General features: G+C 48.8%; 1 protein-coding gene across 3 annotated transcripts in view; it reads left to right on the forward strand.

Moving 5' to 3' along the window:
* The window catches only part of ACOXL (acyl-CoA oxidase like), a 329,296-nt gene that overhangs the window by 265,285 nt on the left and 46,112 nt on the right, over positions 1–17,899 (forward strand). For all 3 annotated transcript variants that reach the window (XM_070380058.1, XM_070380059.1, XM_070380060.1), the window contains exon 17: positions 11,799–11,869. In XM_070380058.1, the coding sequence (XP_070236159.1) occupies positions 11,799–11,869 (71 nt within the window). The remainder of the gene's footprint in view (positions 1–11,798; positions 11,870–17,899) is intronic.

A 17,899-nucleotide genomic window follows, 5' to 3' on the forward strand; every position in this document is an offset into this window, starting at 1 on the left:
ATTTGGCTGTAGAAAGTCACAGAAGAAAAATTGTAACAGCAAGAAAAATAATAGGACCCAATGACAGCATCAAGAAATCTGAGGAAGATCTTGAAATAGGGAAATCCATCCGTAATGAGAAGGGCTGTACAGATACAGGATGGGTTCTAATGACAGGAATGCCCTGAACACACACAGGAAAAATGTAGTCAGCATGTCATTAGGTTCCAATAGCACACTCCCCCCGCCCCCTCCCCAGCCCCGCACCGGGCAGAGGTCTCCAGGGAGACCAGAGAGGAGGTGGCAGAACCCATCTGTTTTCAGTGACTGGACCCAGATGTTGCCTCCAGAGACTTTTAAAGGAGCGGCACGAGAAGGGAAGGGAAGCAGCAGGCGGCGAAGCTCAGAGCTGAGTGTCACCCCAGATGAAAATGAACTCTGCATCTAGCCCTTTCCATCAGGAACAAACAGGAAAAAAGCCTCCTGGCATCAGTCTCCATTTGTCACCTGAAAACTCAGGAAGACCATGTTGGAAATAAGAATGTGAAGCAGTCTCTAGTGGTTTCTAAAGTGGGATGTAACTATTACGATGATGAATTATTACTTTCCTCTGATACGCGTTTTGATCTCGCCCTGGAAATAGCAGTGCTGAAACATGGTGCTGCTTGAACCCTTAAGGGTGTACCAGTCCAAAAACCAAAAAGAGGAATGATATTATGAAATGAATTTCATAAATACATTAATTAATTAAATAAAACACATCCAGCATTTTCAGCTCCATGCTGAATTGTCTCTTGGTTTTTAGTTCCCATTGTATTGCAGCAAGTCCCTTTTCTGGTCCCTTCTCTTAGTCACTTTATTAAGAATAAAGTGACTTAGAGTTTAGAATGTAGGCATTCAGTTCAGGTTGCAACTATAGTTAGAATATTTGAATAGTGTAGATTTCTGCCTATCAGAGGATTAATTTCAGACTCCTTTCAAGGATGTATTTGCTTCCTTGCTAAGGAGACTTCATTAATAAAAATGTGATCACCTGCATTATTAAAGCATTATTTCTGCATTTTAGCTATGAGTCCTTTTCCCAGTATTCTTCATGGGATCATCAGTTTCCTCCCCATGGTTAGTGGGGTTCTTCTTTAGGCAAATGACATTCACCTTGATTTAGTTTTAGCTTTGGCATTCATTTTCCAGGGAATTGTGGAATTGCACTTACCACCTTCTTGAATGAGCGTTACTTTAGCTCATTACTAGTTACTTGAATGAGTATTCTGCAAGTGCAGAAAAAAAATGCCACAACTTCATCCCAAAGTCATGTGTGAGTTTAGGAATTTCATTCAGTTCAGTTCAATCACTCAGTTGTGTCTGACTCTTTGTGACCCCAAGGACTGCAGCACCCCAGGCTTCCCTGTCCATCACCAGCTCCCAGGGCCTACTCAAACTTATGTCTATCGCATCGGTGATGCCATCTAACCATCTCATGCTCTGTCATCCCCTTCTCCTCCCACCTTTCATCTTTCCCAGCATCAGGATCTTTTCAAATGAGTCAGTTCTTTGCATCAGGTGGCCCAAGTATTGGAGTTTCAGCTTCAGCATCAGTCCTTCCAATGAGTATTCAGGACTTTTCTCCTTTAGGATGGACTGGTTGGATCTCCTTGCTGTCCAAGGGACTCTCAAGAGTCTTCTCCAACACCACAGTTCAAAAGCATCAATTCTTCAGTACTCAGCTTTCTTTATAGTCCAACTCTCACATCCATGCATGACCACTGGAAAAACTATAGCTTTGACTAGATGGACCTTTGTTGGTAAAGTAATATCTCTGTTTTTTAATATGCTGTCTAGGTTGGTCATAGCTTTTCTTCCAAGGAGGAAGTGTCTTTTAATTTCATGGCTTGCAGTCACCATCTGCAGTGATTTTGGAGCCCAGAAAAATAAAATCTGTCACTGTTTCCATTGTTTCCACATCTATTTGCCATGAAGTGATGGGCCCAGATGCCATGATCTTCGTTTTTTGAATGTTGAGTTTTAAGTCAACTGTTTTACTCTCCTCTTTCACTTTCATCAAGAGGCTCTTTAGTTCTTCTTCGCTTTCTGCCATAAGGGTGGTGTCATCTGCATATCTGAGGTTATTGATATTTCTCCTGGCAATCTTGATTCCAGCTTGTGCTTCATCCAGCCCAGCATTTCACATGATGTACTCTGCATAGAAGTTAAATAAGCAGGGTGACAATATACAGTCTTGATATACTCCTTTCCTGATTTGGAACCCGTCTGTTGTTCCATGTCCAGTTCTAACTATTGCTTCTTGATCGCATACAGATTTCTCAGGAGGCAAGTCAGGTGGTCTGGTATTCCCATCTCTTGAAGAATTTTCCACAGTTTGTTGTGATCCACACAGTCAAAGGCTTTGGTCAATAAAGCAAAAGTAGATGTTTTTCTGGAACTCTTGCTTTTTTGATGATCCAGCGGATGTTGGCAATTTGATCTCTGATTCCTCTGCCTTTTCTAAATCCAGCTTGAACATCTGGACAAATAATGCAAATAAGTGAAAAAAGAAGAGAAGCTCAAGGCAAAGGAGAAAAGGAAAACTATACCCATTTGAATGTAGAGTTCCAAAGAATAGCAAGGAGAGATAAGAAAGCCTTCCTCAGTGATGAGTGCAAAGAAATAGAGGAAAACAATAGAATGGGAAAGGCTAGCAATCTCTTCAATAAAATTAGAGATACCAAGGGAACATTTCATGTAGAGATGAGCACAATAAAGGACAGAAGTGGTATGGACCTAACAGAAGCAGAAGATACTAAGAAGAGGTGGCAAGAATACACAGAAGAACTATACAAAAAGACTTTCATGACCCAGATAACCACGACGGTGTGATCACTCACCTAGAGCTGGACATCCTGGAATGCGAAGTCAAGTGGGCCTTAGGAAGCATCACTACGAACAAAGCTAGTGGAGGTGATGGAATTCTAGTTGAGCTATTTCAAATCCTAAAAGATGATGCTATGAAAGTGCTGCACTCAATATGCCAGCAAATCTGGAGAACTCAGCAGTGGCCACAGGACTGGAAAAGGCCAGTTTTCATTCCAATCCTACAGAAAGGCAATGCCAAAGAATGCTCAAACATCTTACATGCTAGCAAAGTAATGCTCAAAATTCTCCAAGCCAGACTTCTACAGTATGTGAACCATGAACTTCCAGATGTTCAAGGAACTTAGACTCAACTACAAAACTTAGACTCAACTTAGACTCAAGGCCATAGAGTACCCACCAAACCCTGGGTCCTTCCAGCTTGAAGGGCAAACATGACCTCTGTGGTGGAACTAGAAGTCAAAAGGCAGCACATCTCAGTCTTTGGATGAGTTTCTGGAACATTCTATTGTTACCGCAGGACGTGGGAAGTCTGGCAGGTGGGGGAGGGGGGCAGTACCACAGGTACTACTCCATTGGCTGTGGCAACCTGTGAGCCGTCCTCTGCCATTGGCGCCCTCTGCTGGCCCAGAAGCTGTGGCGCAGCCCCTGAGGCGGTGCTCTGAGGAAGGGAGGCGCTGGGTCCCGCTGCCCCGCTGCTGACCTTCCATCTTCGTCTAACGCCCGTTAGACATGTGGGTGGGAGCGGCCGGTGAGGGGGTCTGGGGAGCCAAGCGTGGGCGGGTGCTATTTGCCACCATATCCCAGCAGACCAGCGTCTTGGAGACCTCAACGCTGGAGAAAAAAAAGGATTGTCTCCAGATTCGTTTTCTCTGTCCTTCTGATGTGGGGGACACATCTCAGACTCATCACTCCTGAGAGCAAAGCGGGTTGATCGGTCCATGTCGGAGGGTGTGGCGGCTGGGAGAGGGTCACGCAAATGTCCATCGTCCCTAATGCCTGGAGTCTGGAACAACGGCCGCCTCCGTCTGGCGGCCCAGGAGGTGGCAGAACTCAGGAAGAAGAGAGCGTGAGGACTGGCACAGTACTAGCAGGATGGAGAGAGGAGTGGAAGCCCTGGTGATGGAGGCCATTGCAGGCAGGGGCGGGGCTTACTGTGTGCTCCCGTGGATGATGGCTCCTGAAAGGAAGAATTAGTTTAGCTGAACCTGAGCACCGCAGCACGGAAACCCTGGGCAGGGTGTGCAACTCTGCCACCTCAGATTTACACTTTTAAAAACAATTTTTTTTTTTGGCAGTGCTGGGTCTTCATTGCCTCGTGGGCTTTCCCCTGGTTTCAGGGAGCAGGGATGCTCTCTAGCTGCAGTGCACAGGCTTCTCATTCGGGTGACTTCTCTCACTGTGAAGCACTGGCTCTGGGGCTTGGGCTCAGTAGTGTGGTGCACGGGCTTAGGATCTTCCCGGATCAGGAATTGAACCCGTGTCTCCTGCATTGGCAGGCGGGTTCTTTACCACTAGTGCCACCTGAGAAGCCCAGGGAAGCCCACATAGATTTACATTTTGTGTCTCATCAGCAAGTAGACGAGGAAGAGAGGAAGTTCTAAGATGCCGACGCCCAATGTTGGACCTTATTCCGAGCCCTCCTGGTTCTGGGAGAGCAGCTGTGAGGGAGCATGGCTCCCGGGCTCCAGCGAGGGGAGCAGGTTGTTTCTGCGACATCGCACGGGCTGCTCCCTTCATCGGAAGGCAGGGTTTCCTTCCCCGAAGCCCCAGGCCACGCAGGTGAATTTGAGTCTGTGCCAGCCAGGACCTGAGGGCCCCAAGCTCTGTGTTCTACATAAGGGCAGCCACACAGCCCTCGCCAGAGCCCCCCACCCTGGGGCCTGCTCCCCCAGCACCCGGGAGCAGGTCACCTGTGAGGCCCCAAGAGAGCTGTCAGCTCACTTTTCTTTGATGAAGGCCCCAGTTTATGAGACGGTTTTATGACAGATGACCTTCAAGATTCTGTTGTGCTGGGAAGAGGGAGACAAGAGGAAAAAGCCAAGTTCAATTCCTGAAGAATATTTGTTTAGTGGAGGTTTGTTCAGGACAGAATTTAGCAGCTATACTTGACCCAGACTCTAATAAAAGGTCACTTCCCTTCCTGACCCTGGGGACATTGGCCGACTGGGCTGATGGCCACCATCTCTGCCTCTTCAGCGCTTCCCTTGAGCCAGGACCGTGCTGAGTGCCTGGCTCCCGTCACCCGCTTCAGTCTCCACGACAACCTCACTTAGCCTTGAGGAAGCTCCGCTCAGGTGGACAGTTGCCTGTGACCACACAGGTCTAAGGTGTGGGGCTGGAACTCTGCCCTGGGGCTGGCTGACCCCCATGGCTTTTTAGCATCAGATTTTGAGAGACGCCCTCCCACCCCCAACTCCCCAAGGGCTTTCCTTCCTACATATAAACCCTAAAGAATGTGCATTCCAGAGTTCTTAAACTTCCGTTTGGGGGGTGGGGGGTGGTACTTTCTGAGGTTAAACTTGGCTTATGCTGTTTTTCACTCTTCTTACTGCGTTGGTTGCCCAATCGTGCTTTTTATTTTTGTTTGCTATCTTACAGACTTTCTGTAAGATTAACGAGCACTCGGTAGTCTCCCTCCAAGGCAGACAGGGAGGGACCACCATCCACCCATGCGGCTGAGGCTCAGAAAGGCTACCTGAGTTGCCCAGGGCCACACAGCAGAAAGCGGGGTTCAAATCCTGGCAGAGTGCTACCATCTGCCTACTTTGTGGGGCCCGTAAGTGCTTGCTGGACCTGAATCTAATGGCTGAGCATTGCTAAAGAGGCAAATAAGTAAATAAATAAGCCCTTGTTTAAAAGTGTTTCTTTTTTCTCCTTTGTACACTATATGATCAAAGATGTAGTTTATATGGTGAACTGCAAAGATCTGAGTTGCAGGCCATGCTGACTTTCCAGCTCCTGGTACCTAAGTACTTTTGAACAGAGTGCCCAAGTTGGCAGATGAAATTAACCCAAAAGGTAAAAAAGCAAAAATTTCCACTGCACAACTATTATGAGACTCCACTAGGAATATGAATAAGACCTTCTAAACTGTGAATAAAAATAGAAGTATAGGAAATCTTATAACAGCAGTTCTAGGTATGGCTTTCTATATTTAAAAAGTTACCCATATTCTAAAGTTAAACATATGTGCTATATACACAAACTTACATTAAGTTTTAAAAGACAACATGTCCTAATCTCATCAAACATTTAGCAAACAACCTTTGAGTTCACATGAGCCACCCACACAAAACCCAAAATGAGCTGCAGAGAAAACATAGAAAAAGCAACTGTCTGTTGACAACCAGATTTTCTTTCAGTTTTTGAGTTTTCTGTCTATAAATAATCTGTATGTTTCAAATGTGACCATTTTCTTTCAGTGTGTCTCCTGGCATGTTCTCACCTAAGTGTGTTTGGAAAACAAGAATTCAATGTGTAAATCATGGGAACGACTGAGTTTCTGGAGGGGGGAGATTCAAAATAAGATTCTTTTTAGATACCCAGAGTGTCAAAATGAAGCATTAAGGTGATGCATTCTTTCTTCAGTGCGTCTGTTCATCTTTTAGGGAATCTGGAGTTTGATAAATCACCAGAGATAAAACCATCATTTTTAACCCATGGTAGATCCCAAATGTCAGAAGGAAAAATAGTGCAGTGTCTCCTCTCCATGAATTCCCTTTCTCTTTGCTTGTAAATTATGGGAATTTGTTTGCAGAGAAAATATAATGCTCTATTAACTGGAAAATGATGGCTTTTACTCAGAAATGTGAGAGCTGAAGGAGAAAAAAAAAAAGCCGGCCCTCCTTTGAGATATAGTAGTTTAACAAGATTTGATACATGCTCAAAGTGGCATCACATGTTAGATGGGAAAGTGATCATAACGTAACTAAAAGCAAGGTTTTCATCAGTATTTTACCTTCTCTTACTGACTCAGGACCCCAATCTGAGCCATCAAAGTGCTCGTTGAATCCTCGATGGGGAAACTTTATGTAACGTCATTGTAAATAGAGATGGACAAAGCTATCTCTTGTGATTTTTTTGCCCTAAAAATTACTCAGAAATTCTCTTTTAATAGGCAGCCTAGAAAATAAAACAAATTCTCACAGATTTCTGTAATTATAGGTGAATATGATTCTGTGTCCAAGAGGGCAGCTAAAAGGACTTGGAATCCAGAAGGCATAAACCTTTCCCTGTTGAGCTCTGTAGGGTAAAAGCACCCTACAGAGGTGCTTTTTTTTTTTTTCAGTTGAAAAAACCGAAAGAATAAGTTAGCCAAGAAGACTTGCCATGGGGCATGAAGGTGCCCTGGAGCATGTAACAGCCGGGAGAGGTCCCAGGCTGGGCAGATGTTGCCGGACTCCCAGGGGACTCCTCAGAGGGCCCCTCGGTGCTGGGTCCCGAAGTGTGGGTAGGATCCAAAGTTGAGAGTGTGGCAGTGCATTCTGGGAGGAGGCTCGGTGCAGACGAAGGTGAAGGTGATAAAGTGAAGGGCTGGTCCGGGAGTACCAGGGCCCCTGTTCCACCGGAAGGGAGGCTTTTGGGGGAGAGGCCGGGAAGAGTATTGAGAGAAGGAGCCTGAAAGAGTGGGCTGGGAGGGTCGGGTGCTGCTTTGGAGAGCTTGGCCTTTCCTGGGTAGGGCATCAGTGGAGGGGCTAAGGGGGACAGGGACCTTCTGACCCAGCCTCTCTTGAGGGGTACTTTCCTGGTCCCAAGGGACATCCTGCATTGGAGACAGGCCCAGGGTGGGGATGGGTGGAGAACAGAGCCCAAAACCAGTGAATGTGGCCAGCAAGTAAGAAGACAGAGCTGCAGGAAGATGGTGGTCATTGGGCCTGAAGGGGTGCTTTGCCCTGGAGAAGCAGAGGGCCCATGGGAGGGCTGTGGCCCCAGCACGCAGGCAGAGAAGCTGCTGAGACTTAGTTACACAGAGCCGGAGCCTGTCTGCCTGGAGAAATGGCACCGCTGAGTTTCTGTCTTGCTCGCGGTCCCAGAGAAGGAGAGTGGGACACAGGCCTGTGTGCCCTGCTTGCTGTGTGGGGTGGATCCTGTGAGCCAGGTGAGCAGGCAGCGACACGGACAGAGCAAGGGGAGCGGGGAACCACAGCCTTGCCTGGCACAGAGGCCCACCCCATGCCCTTCCAGCCCATCCCCATGGGCAGGAGGCCGGAACTGCTCCACCTTCTCGATACCAAGAAGTTAAGCATCCCTCTTCCCGCCCTGTGTTGATTCTGAACGCAGAGCTGGAGTTCTTCTGGCAAAGACTCAGCCTTTACACCACTCTCTCGCTCTTTTCCTTTCAACATTTCCCTGTTTTGTCGTGAAGAAGAGGTGGGTGGGGGACTTCAGGAGCTGGAGTGACAGGTCATCCTGTAAGATGAATTGAGGGCACCATTGTCATACGCGGGTGAGGGGCGACGGCTGAGGGACAGCCACCACCGTCTCCCACCTTGTGCCACAGAACCAGCGAGGGTCCCTGTCCAGGAGCCCCGGCACGAACACCAGGGGCTCCTGCCCCCACCCCCTCACCCCCCAGGGCCCTCAGGGAGAGGCAGGCCTGAGTCAGCCAGCTGGGACTGAGAGAGAGCTCGAAAGAAGGTTATGAGACAGGATTCCTGAGCGGCTCAGCCCCATGTGTTGTATGTCCAGGCCAGCTGTGCCTGCTAACGAACTTCAGGATGGAGCCCCGTCTCACCAGCCTGATTGCAAAAAGGACAAAGACGCTGTGCATGTGGCTCATCTTGCTTTCCCCCATTGTTTGTGTAACCGTGTCCTAATGATGGCATCCAGGCAGAGGCATTTGGTGAGTTGTAGGGTACCCACCGTGTTGCTGAGTCCTGTCTGTCTTTCAGAAATGGGCTGCAGAGGTTTGGCCGTTGTACATAATTTATCCACCAGCCCATAGAGGGAGAGGCGTATGTGTTTCATGCTGGCCTGTCATTTTTTTTTTTTCTTTTCTCCCAAACTACCACTTTCCTTTTTTTTTTTAACTTCACTCGGGTCATTTTTTTCTATGCAGCCCCCTCGCCTCACTCCCCAACCTCAAAGCTAACAACCTCACAGCTAACAGGTATGTTATCTAAAAATCTACTGTTCTCCCTGTGTCGGCAGGCTGATCTTTTTGTCACACAAGGTGGAAAGGCTGAACCAAAGAGGGCTTGACTTACTCAGATGGGTGGAAACCTCTGTGGCCCCCACTGAAATGAACAGATGGGGACACTTAGGAGCAGTTACAACAATGGGTGTGAACTCGGGAAGAAAGCTGCCTCCAGAGTCTCTGAAGAGAGAGACCCAGAGTGACCCTGAGCACACGCTAGCTGGGCTACATCTTTCCTCCTCCTGAGGCAGGCGGCTCCTTGAATCAGCCGTGAAGGAGAAGAAAGTAGATAGCACAGCTGCTTTCTTTGTGAGGGTTTGGGTTTTCCTGCTTGTTTAAATGTGGAGGCAGGTGGAGGAGACGGGAGTGAAGCCCCGTGTGTCTGTCGCTGTGCGATGCCGTGATGATGACTTGGGCCCAGACCCGCCCTCCCTCCCCCCTACTCTGTCAGTGGTCTCTGGCCCTCTTTCCTCTTTCAAGTCGGCCTCAGTAGAAACCGGAATGGAGGAGGCTGGCAAGAATCCCGCACTGGGCACAAGAGCACGTGTTACCCTGACTCGCTCTAAGGCGAGGGAACGACTGAGGACTCGGTGAACCCTGCTTCTGTTGACCTGCCGTTGTCAGGATGGGCTCTTGTTGTTTGTATCGAAGGTGTGAGGGGTGATCGATTCATGAAACGGAGCCGGCCAGTTAAGGAGAAGCTCCCCTCCTACTCCCCTCCCTGCGGAGCCCTGTGTCCCCACAAATGCACTTCCGCCCAGCTCCAAAAACTGGGCTGTGACTTGAGGCCTGTCGGGCAGGATGGGCAAAGAATAAAGTTTGGGCTAAAACCCAAGCTGGGACTTCCCTGGTGGCACAGTGGGTAACAGTCTGCCTGCCGATGCAGGGGACAGTTTTGATCCCTGGTCCAGGAGGATTCCACATGCCAGGGGCAATTAAGGCTGTTTGTCACGACTACTGAAGCGCCCATGCCCTAGAGCCCCTGCCCTGCAACACGAGAAGCCACCACAGCAAGAAGGCCACACACCACAACCAGAGAAGCCCGTGACACAATCCGCACACATTTTACTCAGATGAGAGCAGAACTTTAGACTTGGGAGAAGTAGTCAGCATGGGATACAACCAACCACAGTTACGACTGCAGAGGAGTGTAGTCATAGAGGAAAACTCTCTAGTGAATTGTATTTTATAGGTAACATTGAAAACGATAATAAAAAATTCCCAGACCATGCTTGCTTTCTTGATGACAATTCATTTTTGCTGATACAATGCTTTTTAAAATATCTGCATGTTTAAACATGACATCTAGACCTGGAGGTCAGAACAGTGGAATCAGACCGTCCCTCCGTCTTGAGGCTTGGTATGTTTCTACCAGTTTTTGTGGGCTCTGCGGAGGATGGGCTAGACCCGAGGGATGGTGAGTGGTTTGGAGCAGTTGGATGGGAAGGGTGAGCTATGCTGCTCTCAAAGGCAGGAGGTGAGACTGCCCAGCAGATGACAGTGAAGAGTGATGACAGGTAGAGTGAACATAGCTTTGAGTCTGGAAAGAAGTCTACCTGGGTTCACTCGGTTAAAGTTTTAATGCTTGTCAAAAGAGATGGATTTAAGTAATCTGAGGGTGGCAGGGAATCATGGGAGCACTTTCAAGAGTGAACCAACACAGTCAAAGCATGGGAGGCAGTTGTGGTTTTGTGCTTATTTAGACTGAAATAGAAAAGGGTGCTCACATGAGTGGCCGTGAGTGAGATCGAGGCCACCAGCATGGAGAAGGGGAATGTCGTTTGTGTAAATCATCTTGGTTAACATTCCTAGAGTGTTCGTGGCCAGCTAAGACGGATTGTGAATATTGTTTTGCAAATATTCTTGGTTTCTCTCCACCATCTCGTTGGAGAAAGATGGTTGGGGAGACTCAACCTGAAATATTTGGGAGAGTTAGTGGGGTTTGCTTGAGTCAACACTGGGGTCCCATCATTCATACCAAGAGAAGACTTGGTGGGGATTGTGCAGGGATCACAATGGAAACTTGAGATAGAAAACGTAGCACTGCCAGATTTACGGAGGCAGGTGGAGTCCTCTAGGTGGTGGTCACAGGGAATGGACATGCAGTGTGGTCACTGGGGGCAGGATGGGCTGTATGACCCTCCCGGTGGCTTGGTTTTTACTATTTATTACTGGGGATTCCCTGGTGGCTCGGGCGGTAAAGAATCTGCCTGCAGTGCAGGAGACGCAGGTTCAGTCTCTGGGTTGGGCAGATTCCCTGGAGAAGGGAATGGCAACCCACTCCTGTATTCTTGCCTGGAGAATCCCATGGACAGAAGAGCCTGGTGGGCTACAGTCCATGGGATCACAAAAAGTGAGATACAGCTGAGCAACTAACACACACACACACCCCCTGTGCTATACGGTAGGCCCTTATTAGCCATCTATTTTACGTATAGTAGTGTGGATGTGAGTCCCAGCCTCCCAGCGTATCCCCCTGCCCCTGCTCCCCCCTGATAACCATAAGCTTCCTACATCTGTGACTCTATTTCTGTTTTGTAAATAAGCTCATTGGTACCATTTCAGGATGGAGCTTTGCTGGTGGTCACGGCCCCGGGCTCTCATGTGATAATCCCAGCTGACAAGGGTGACGTGGTTGTGCCAGCCTTGCCCTCCACCTCCCCAGGGCGGGCTCTGTTCCCCTCGAAGGTATCACCAAGGAAAGACGGTGGCATGTCACCTCTGTGGGTTAACACCACGATGTCCTTCTCTGTACAGAGAGGCTCAGGGCCCACAGGGAGGCCACTCACTCTTTCTTTTTCTTCCTTTCCAGTTACTTTAGAGCAGTTTTGCCTGGCTGTAAGGAACTGTCCTGACCAAGAGGACCAGGATTTGTTAAAGCAGGTATGTTCCTGAAAGGAAGCCCTGATGCCTGAGAGCCTCCCAGCACTTTTATTGCCCTAAGGAGAGATTCACTCTTACAGGCAGGAGTAAATTTATCATCTCTGAATTCTGCGCTCCTTGGGGATACACTTGTCATCAGCGGGTAGGAGGATTGCTGGTTAATGAGCACGGCCGCTGTCCTCAGAGAGCAGCAAAGTGACGGGAAAGTGGGTGTCAGCCACGAGCGGGGATCTATGCAATTCTCCAGAGGGCTCAGGGGGTTCTACTTAAGTTTATCTGACAGAGCCTTGATTCTCTGAGCAGATTTATGAGGCTTGGCCAAATTCCATGACTCTCACCGTACTTTTTAATTAAGACAAAGGATTCCATGCATCCCGAGTCTGCCACATCCTCGCTTTCGTCACTGGGGAGTGCTTCACAAATGAGACTGTTCCTATGAACGACGGGAAGGGGCATCTGATGTCATCGCTTCCTCCCCCTTGAGTGGGAGACAGACTCTTTTTTTCTCCGTGCCCATCCCTTTGTTTCCTTCCGAATGGACAAAGGAGAACAGGTGTGGTCTATCTACATTTTGGTTGTACATGTGGGTTGAGCCAAACGTGTGAGAAAGCCTGACCAACACCCTGCCTGCATTTAATTAAAACTTGGGCATTGAAGGCAGAAAGCAGTAGCCACCAGCAGATGACTAAGGAACATACATTCTTTTCCACCCATGGCTAAGGCTGTTCTCGCCTGGAGACTCCTTGGGCTGACCAGGAGGCATCTGCATTTCTGTGATGTCACTGCAGTTCTGTGTCGTCAGGAAGCCACGTGTGCCAGGGATTGCATTTCTTTACCTAAATACCATGCCAGGTGTTCTCTGACTCTAGAAATGGGTGGAAAATAGAGGGCATCACTAAAAGGGATTTTCAACTCATTTGCCTAAGATGTGATATTTTCAGTCTGTCTTTTTTTTTTTTAAGCTTTCAGTAATGTTGATTTTATAAACAGAAGTTCTAATACCAGACTTTGGGCTTGCCCAGGAGAACTGACCCACCAGAGTCCTGGTTCTAATATGCTGACTTTGAATGGCATCCACGGAGGCACAGGAGCTTTGCTTGGCATTTTGAGGTTGTCCACTCCAAGTTCTTGGTTCTCCCCACCAAGGCCCATTCCCACAGGATCACCTTCCCTGCCAGGTACAGGCAGTATTGCTGTGAACATAGAGTAGCTCTTGGGTCCCAGATACTCACCTCTTTTTTTTTAATTTAAATGTTTTTAATTTTATTTTATTAATGGAGTATAATTGCTTTACAATGTTGTGTTAGTTTCTGCTGTGCAACAAAGTGAATCAGCTTTACATGTGCATACATCGCCTTCCTCTTTGGCCTTCCTGCCACCCCACCCTCGAGGTCGTCACGGAGCGCCGGGCTGAGCTCCCTGTGTTACACGTGGGCTCCCACCGGCTCCCTGTCTCACACGTGGTGGGGTATATATGTCAGCTCTACCTTCTCAGTCTGCCCCAGTCTCCCCTCCCCGCCCGTGTCCGCATGCCCACTCTCTGCACCCACACCTCTCTCCCTGCCCTGAAAATGAGTTCACCTGCACCCTTTTCTAGATTCCATGCTGTGAGTGCTATGCTCAGTCCCTTCCATTGTGTCCAGCTCTTTGTGACCCTGTGGATTGTAGCCCACCAGTCTCCTCTGTCAGTGGGATTCCCCAGGCAAGAATACTGGAGTGGGTTGCCACACCCTCCTCCAAGGGATCTCCTTAACCCAGCGATCAAACCTGTCTCCTCTGTCTCTGTACACGTCTGTACAAAGGACCCCGTTTTGTTCCTTTGTATCCTGTGTATATTCTGCTGTGTGTATGTGCCGCAGCTTCTTCACCCATCCATCTGCTGATGGACCTGTAGGTGCTCCCAGTCCTTCCAGGTGGCCGGGCTGTGGCACTTTTAGTTCTTTCCTCTTGTTTGGTCCCGCATTTTTCTCCCACCATCTCCTCCTTCCTGTTTCTGTCTTATTCTCCTCCTCATGTCCATCTTGCCCTGTGTTTCCTTCTCCATACCTCTGTGGGCTGAACCTACTGTGGGCCGCTTGGTCCTGCTGCTGAGCCCTGCATGGAGGTGACCTGGGCATCTCAGAGGCAGCATGGGACGGAGAGGTCAGAGCATGGAGCCCGGTGCCAGGAGACCAGACCAGGCTTGCGTCTCGCTGTCCCCAAGGCCTCCATGACTGGGATGCTGTGGCCACTGTCTTCACATCCATAGGGAGAATATAGAGAGAGATGCCACTCAAAGCCTCTTCCTTCTCTCAGTTTTTCTTTAAAGACTTATTTTTTCATCTGGACCATTGTTTAAGTCTTTATTGAATTTCTTACAATATTGCTTCTGTTTTACAGTTTTGGTTTTTTGACCACAAGGCATGTAGGATCTTAGTTCCTTGACCAGGGATCGAACCTGCCACCCTGTTTTGGAAAGTGAAGTCTTAACCACTGGACTGCCAGGAAAGTCCCTTCCTTTTACTTTCTCACCTGCCCCCTACTGCCATGCACACACTGCCCCAGGCTGTCTCCTTGGGAACATTTGGCTAGAAACTGACAATTGCATACTCTGTAATGACCTATATAGGAAAAGAATCTAAAGTAGGGTGAGCCTGGAAAATGCCATGGACAGAGGAGCCTGGTGGGCTGCAGTCCATGGGGTCGCTAAGAGTCAGGCACGACTGAGTGACCCCACTTTCACTTTTCACTTTCATGCATTGGAGAAGGAAGTGGCAACCCACTCCAGTGTTCTTGCCTGGAGAATCCCAGGGACGGGGAGCCTGGTGGGCTGCTGTCTCTGGGGTCGCACAGAGTCGGACACGACTGAAGCGACTTAGCAGCAGCAGCATGTGCGTATGTATCAAAATCACTGATTCATTTTGCTGTACACCTGAAACTAACACAACATTATAATTCAACTATACTCCAATAAAAATTAATTTAAAAAAAACTAGCAGTTGGGAGTGGAAGAGGGTTCAGATAGCCCGAGGTGTCCTGGAATAGTCTCCAGTGACATTGACTATTTCATGTCTTTCCCGTTGGTCTCTGCAGACTCTGTGGCTGTTGCGACCAAGGATGACGTCTGTGGCTGTTTTCTCAATATCTGTAGTTATTTGAACCAGCATCATCAAAGAAATTTCACTGAACAAAAACGAGTGCTCAGTTCATATATACTGAAACTGTTTTATGATTTTTTTTTCAGGAGATTGAGGTTTTTTAATGTCACATCTCAGAGAGCATCATGTGGGCGTGACAGTGGTGTGCAGGATTTTTGTAGATGGCTCTGTGGGAGAACACGCTCAGAGTGACAGTAAATCGTTCTGACTGCAACCAGCCTGCGGTCCAGTGTATGTTTACTTGGGCGAGCTGTTCACTTCCTGTACTCTCTGCAACCAGCTTAAATATTTAACTCTACCTCATTGAGTGAAAGTTGTTTCAGGCAAAAAAATGCAGATGGAGACTGACTCTGAGGTTTTTTAAAAGTTGTATTTTGCATGCATACTGTGACATCCTTACACCATTCTGGATACTTGGAGACTTGTGTGTGTGTGCTCAGTCGCTTCAGTCATGTCTGACTCTTTGTGACCCCATGGACTGTAGCCTAACTGGCTCCTCTGTCCATGGGATGAATACTGGATCAATAGACATGAATACTGGAGTTGGTTGCCATTTCCTACTCCAGGGGATCTTCCCGACCCATCCGGGGATTAAATTCACATCTCTTGCATCTCCTACATTGGCAGGCTGATTCTTTACCACTGCGCCACCTGGGAAGCCCCCACTTGAGACCTAAGGGTAGATATTTCACCATCTGTGAGAGTGCTCTAGAAACAGACTGCAGGGAAGGTGCAAAAGATGAACACATAGCAGTTAAGCCCATGTCCAACACCCCTGGGAAAACAGAACCGGAGAGGGAGGCTTTGGAGATGGCAGAAACCAGAGCCTTCGTGTGACAACCAAGAAGAGTAGGACAGGGAGAAGCCGTGGTCCTCCGCTAGTTGCTGGGCAGTAGCTTTGGGGCCACAAAGCCAGTGCTTTGGACCCTCAGTCTGAGCTTCTTCCTGGGACCTCTGCCCAGATGGGCAGATTCACAGAAAACCTGCCACCTTGGCCACAGCAGAGCCACACAGGAGGTACGACTAATGACGCCGAGGGTGCCGTGCTGTGGCTGCTGCGTGGGATCCGTCTCTCTGCTTGCTGTCAGTCACACCCCGTTTTCTGAGAATACTGTGAGGCAGGAAGAAGCTGGCTCCTCCATGACTCAGTTTCCCCAACTGTGTGAATGCTCAGTTGTGTCTGACTCTTTGAGACCCCATGGACTGTAGCCCATCAGGCTCCTCTGTCCAGGGGATTTCCCAGGCAAGAATACTGAACTGGGCTGCCATTTCCTCCTCCAGAGGCCAAGTAGAGGTCAAGGCTATTGATGACTTAGGTTTTTCCCACCACTGTGGCCCTATTAAGGGGCTGGGGAAGAGATGCCAAGGGTAGGACAGCTGTCATTAGGGTTTGCCTCGCAGGCAGATTTCACTACGATTTGATCCACAGAAAAGATTTAGATTCCATAAATGACTTACGACCCCATTCACTTTCAGTCCCTGTATTGACCTGTTTCTTCACTCTTTCTTTTTCCTTGTTTTCATCTTGGCCTCACTGGAGCTCCATTGTGGCATGCTGGCTTCTCTTGTGGAGCTTAGTTGCCCCTGGCGTGTGGGATCTTAGTTCCCCAACCAGGGATTGAACCCACGTCATCTGAGCATTAGAGGCTCAGAGACAGCCACTAGACCACCAGGGAGGTCCCTCTTCTTTCATTCCTAGTTCTCCTTGCTGTCACAGCCCTGGAGAGCTCATCTGCACCTCACCTCTGCCCCACTCCCCACTCCCCTGCGGCTCCAGATTGCTCGTGAGCCACAGCCCCATGCCTGAGCTCACGCAGCAGCTGGACCCTGCTCCTGTCTCTGGTCTCTGTCCTGCCTCCTCAGCCTCAGGCCGTGGACCATTCACAGCTCTGTCCGGAGGTTGCCAAGCCAGAGCCGGTGCATCTGTTCCCTTGGCAGCATCTTTCAGAGTTAACCCTTTCCACTGTCTCAGAACAGAGCAGCTGGGCCTGGTCCATTGAGGGCAAGTCTGGTCTCCACTCTACCAGGCTCCAGCGTGTGACCTTGGCAGGTCATTTTGACCTCTTTCAGTCCAGTGTCCTCTTCTGATAAAAGATATTGAATGAGATTATTTCAAAGACCCATCCGGCAACCACATTCCGAAAATCTGTGCCTGGACATTGTCGACAAGCTTGCAATTCTAAACATGCTTGAGGATGAATGGCGCTGGCCCTCAGCTGTTGTCTCCCTGCTTCAGGGTCAGCCAAATGAGCCTTCGTGTCCCTCTCTGGATCAGTTTCTGGCCCTAACTCCCTCTATCCTTTGAAACAGGGAGATCACAGAACTTGCCATTTAAACCTGGACTCCTTCTGAGAGTGAAAGGGGGCACTGGTAAAAATTAAGCTTGGATGACTGAACATAAACCCTGACTGTCCCAGGTGAATCCAGGCATCTGATGAGCCTGTTTTTGAATCAGGTCCACCATCCCTTTCTCATCAAATGGCTCTAGGTTGCCTATCAGAATTTGCTCTCAGTGTTTGATCCAGCTGGTCCCTATCACCCCCCCTGCCTCCAGGATGGTCCCGTCTTAAAAACTGGGGGGACTCCCCTGGTGGTCCACTGGCTACGACTCCAGGCTCCCAGTGGAGTGGAACTGGGTTTGATCCCTGGTCGGGGAACTAGATCCCACGTGCTACAGCTAAAAGATCCTGCATGCTGCAGTTAAGACCCAGCACAGCCAAAATAAAGATTTTTTTTTAATTGCTTCCTCTTTTCAATGATGGAAACTGGCCATAAGACAGGCTCCTTGGTACCAGTCTGTGTTCGGACCATCATTTTCTAAATCAAATATAAATTATCACAATGCCTGATTCCCTGGGGACTTACTTCCACACCTGGCAGCAGCTGTTTCCAG

The sequence above is a fragment of the Bos mutus genome, chromosome 11 (assembly GCF_027580195.1).
Source record: "Bos mutus isolate GX-2022 chromosome 11, NWIPB_WYAK_1.1, whole genome shotgun sequence".
Lineage (NCBI taxonomy): Eukaryota > Metazoa > Chordata > Mammalia > Artiodactyla > Bovidae > Bos > Bos mutus.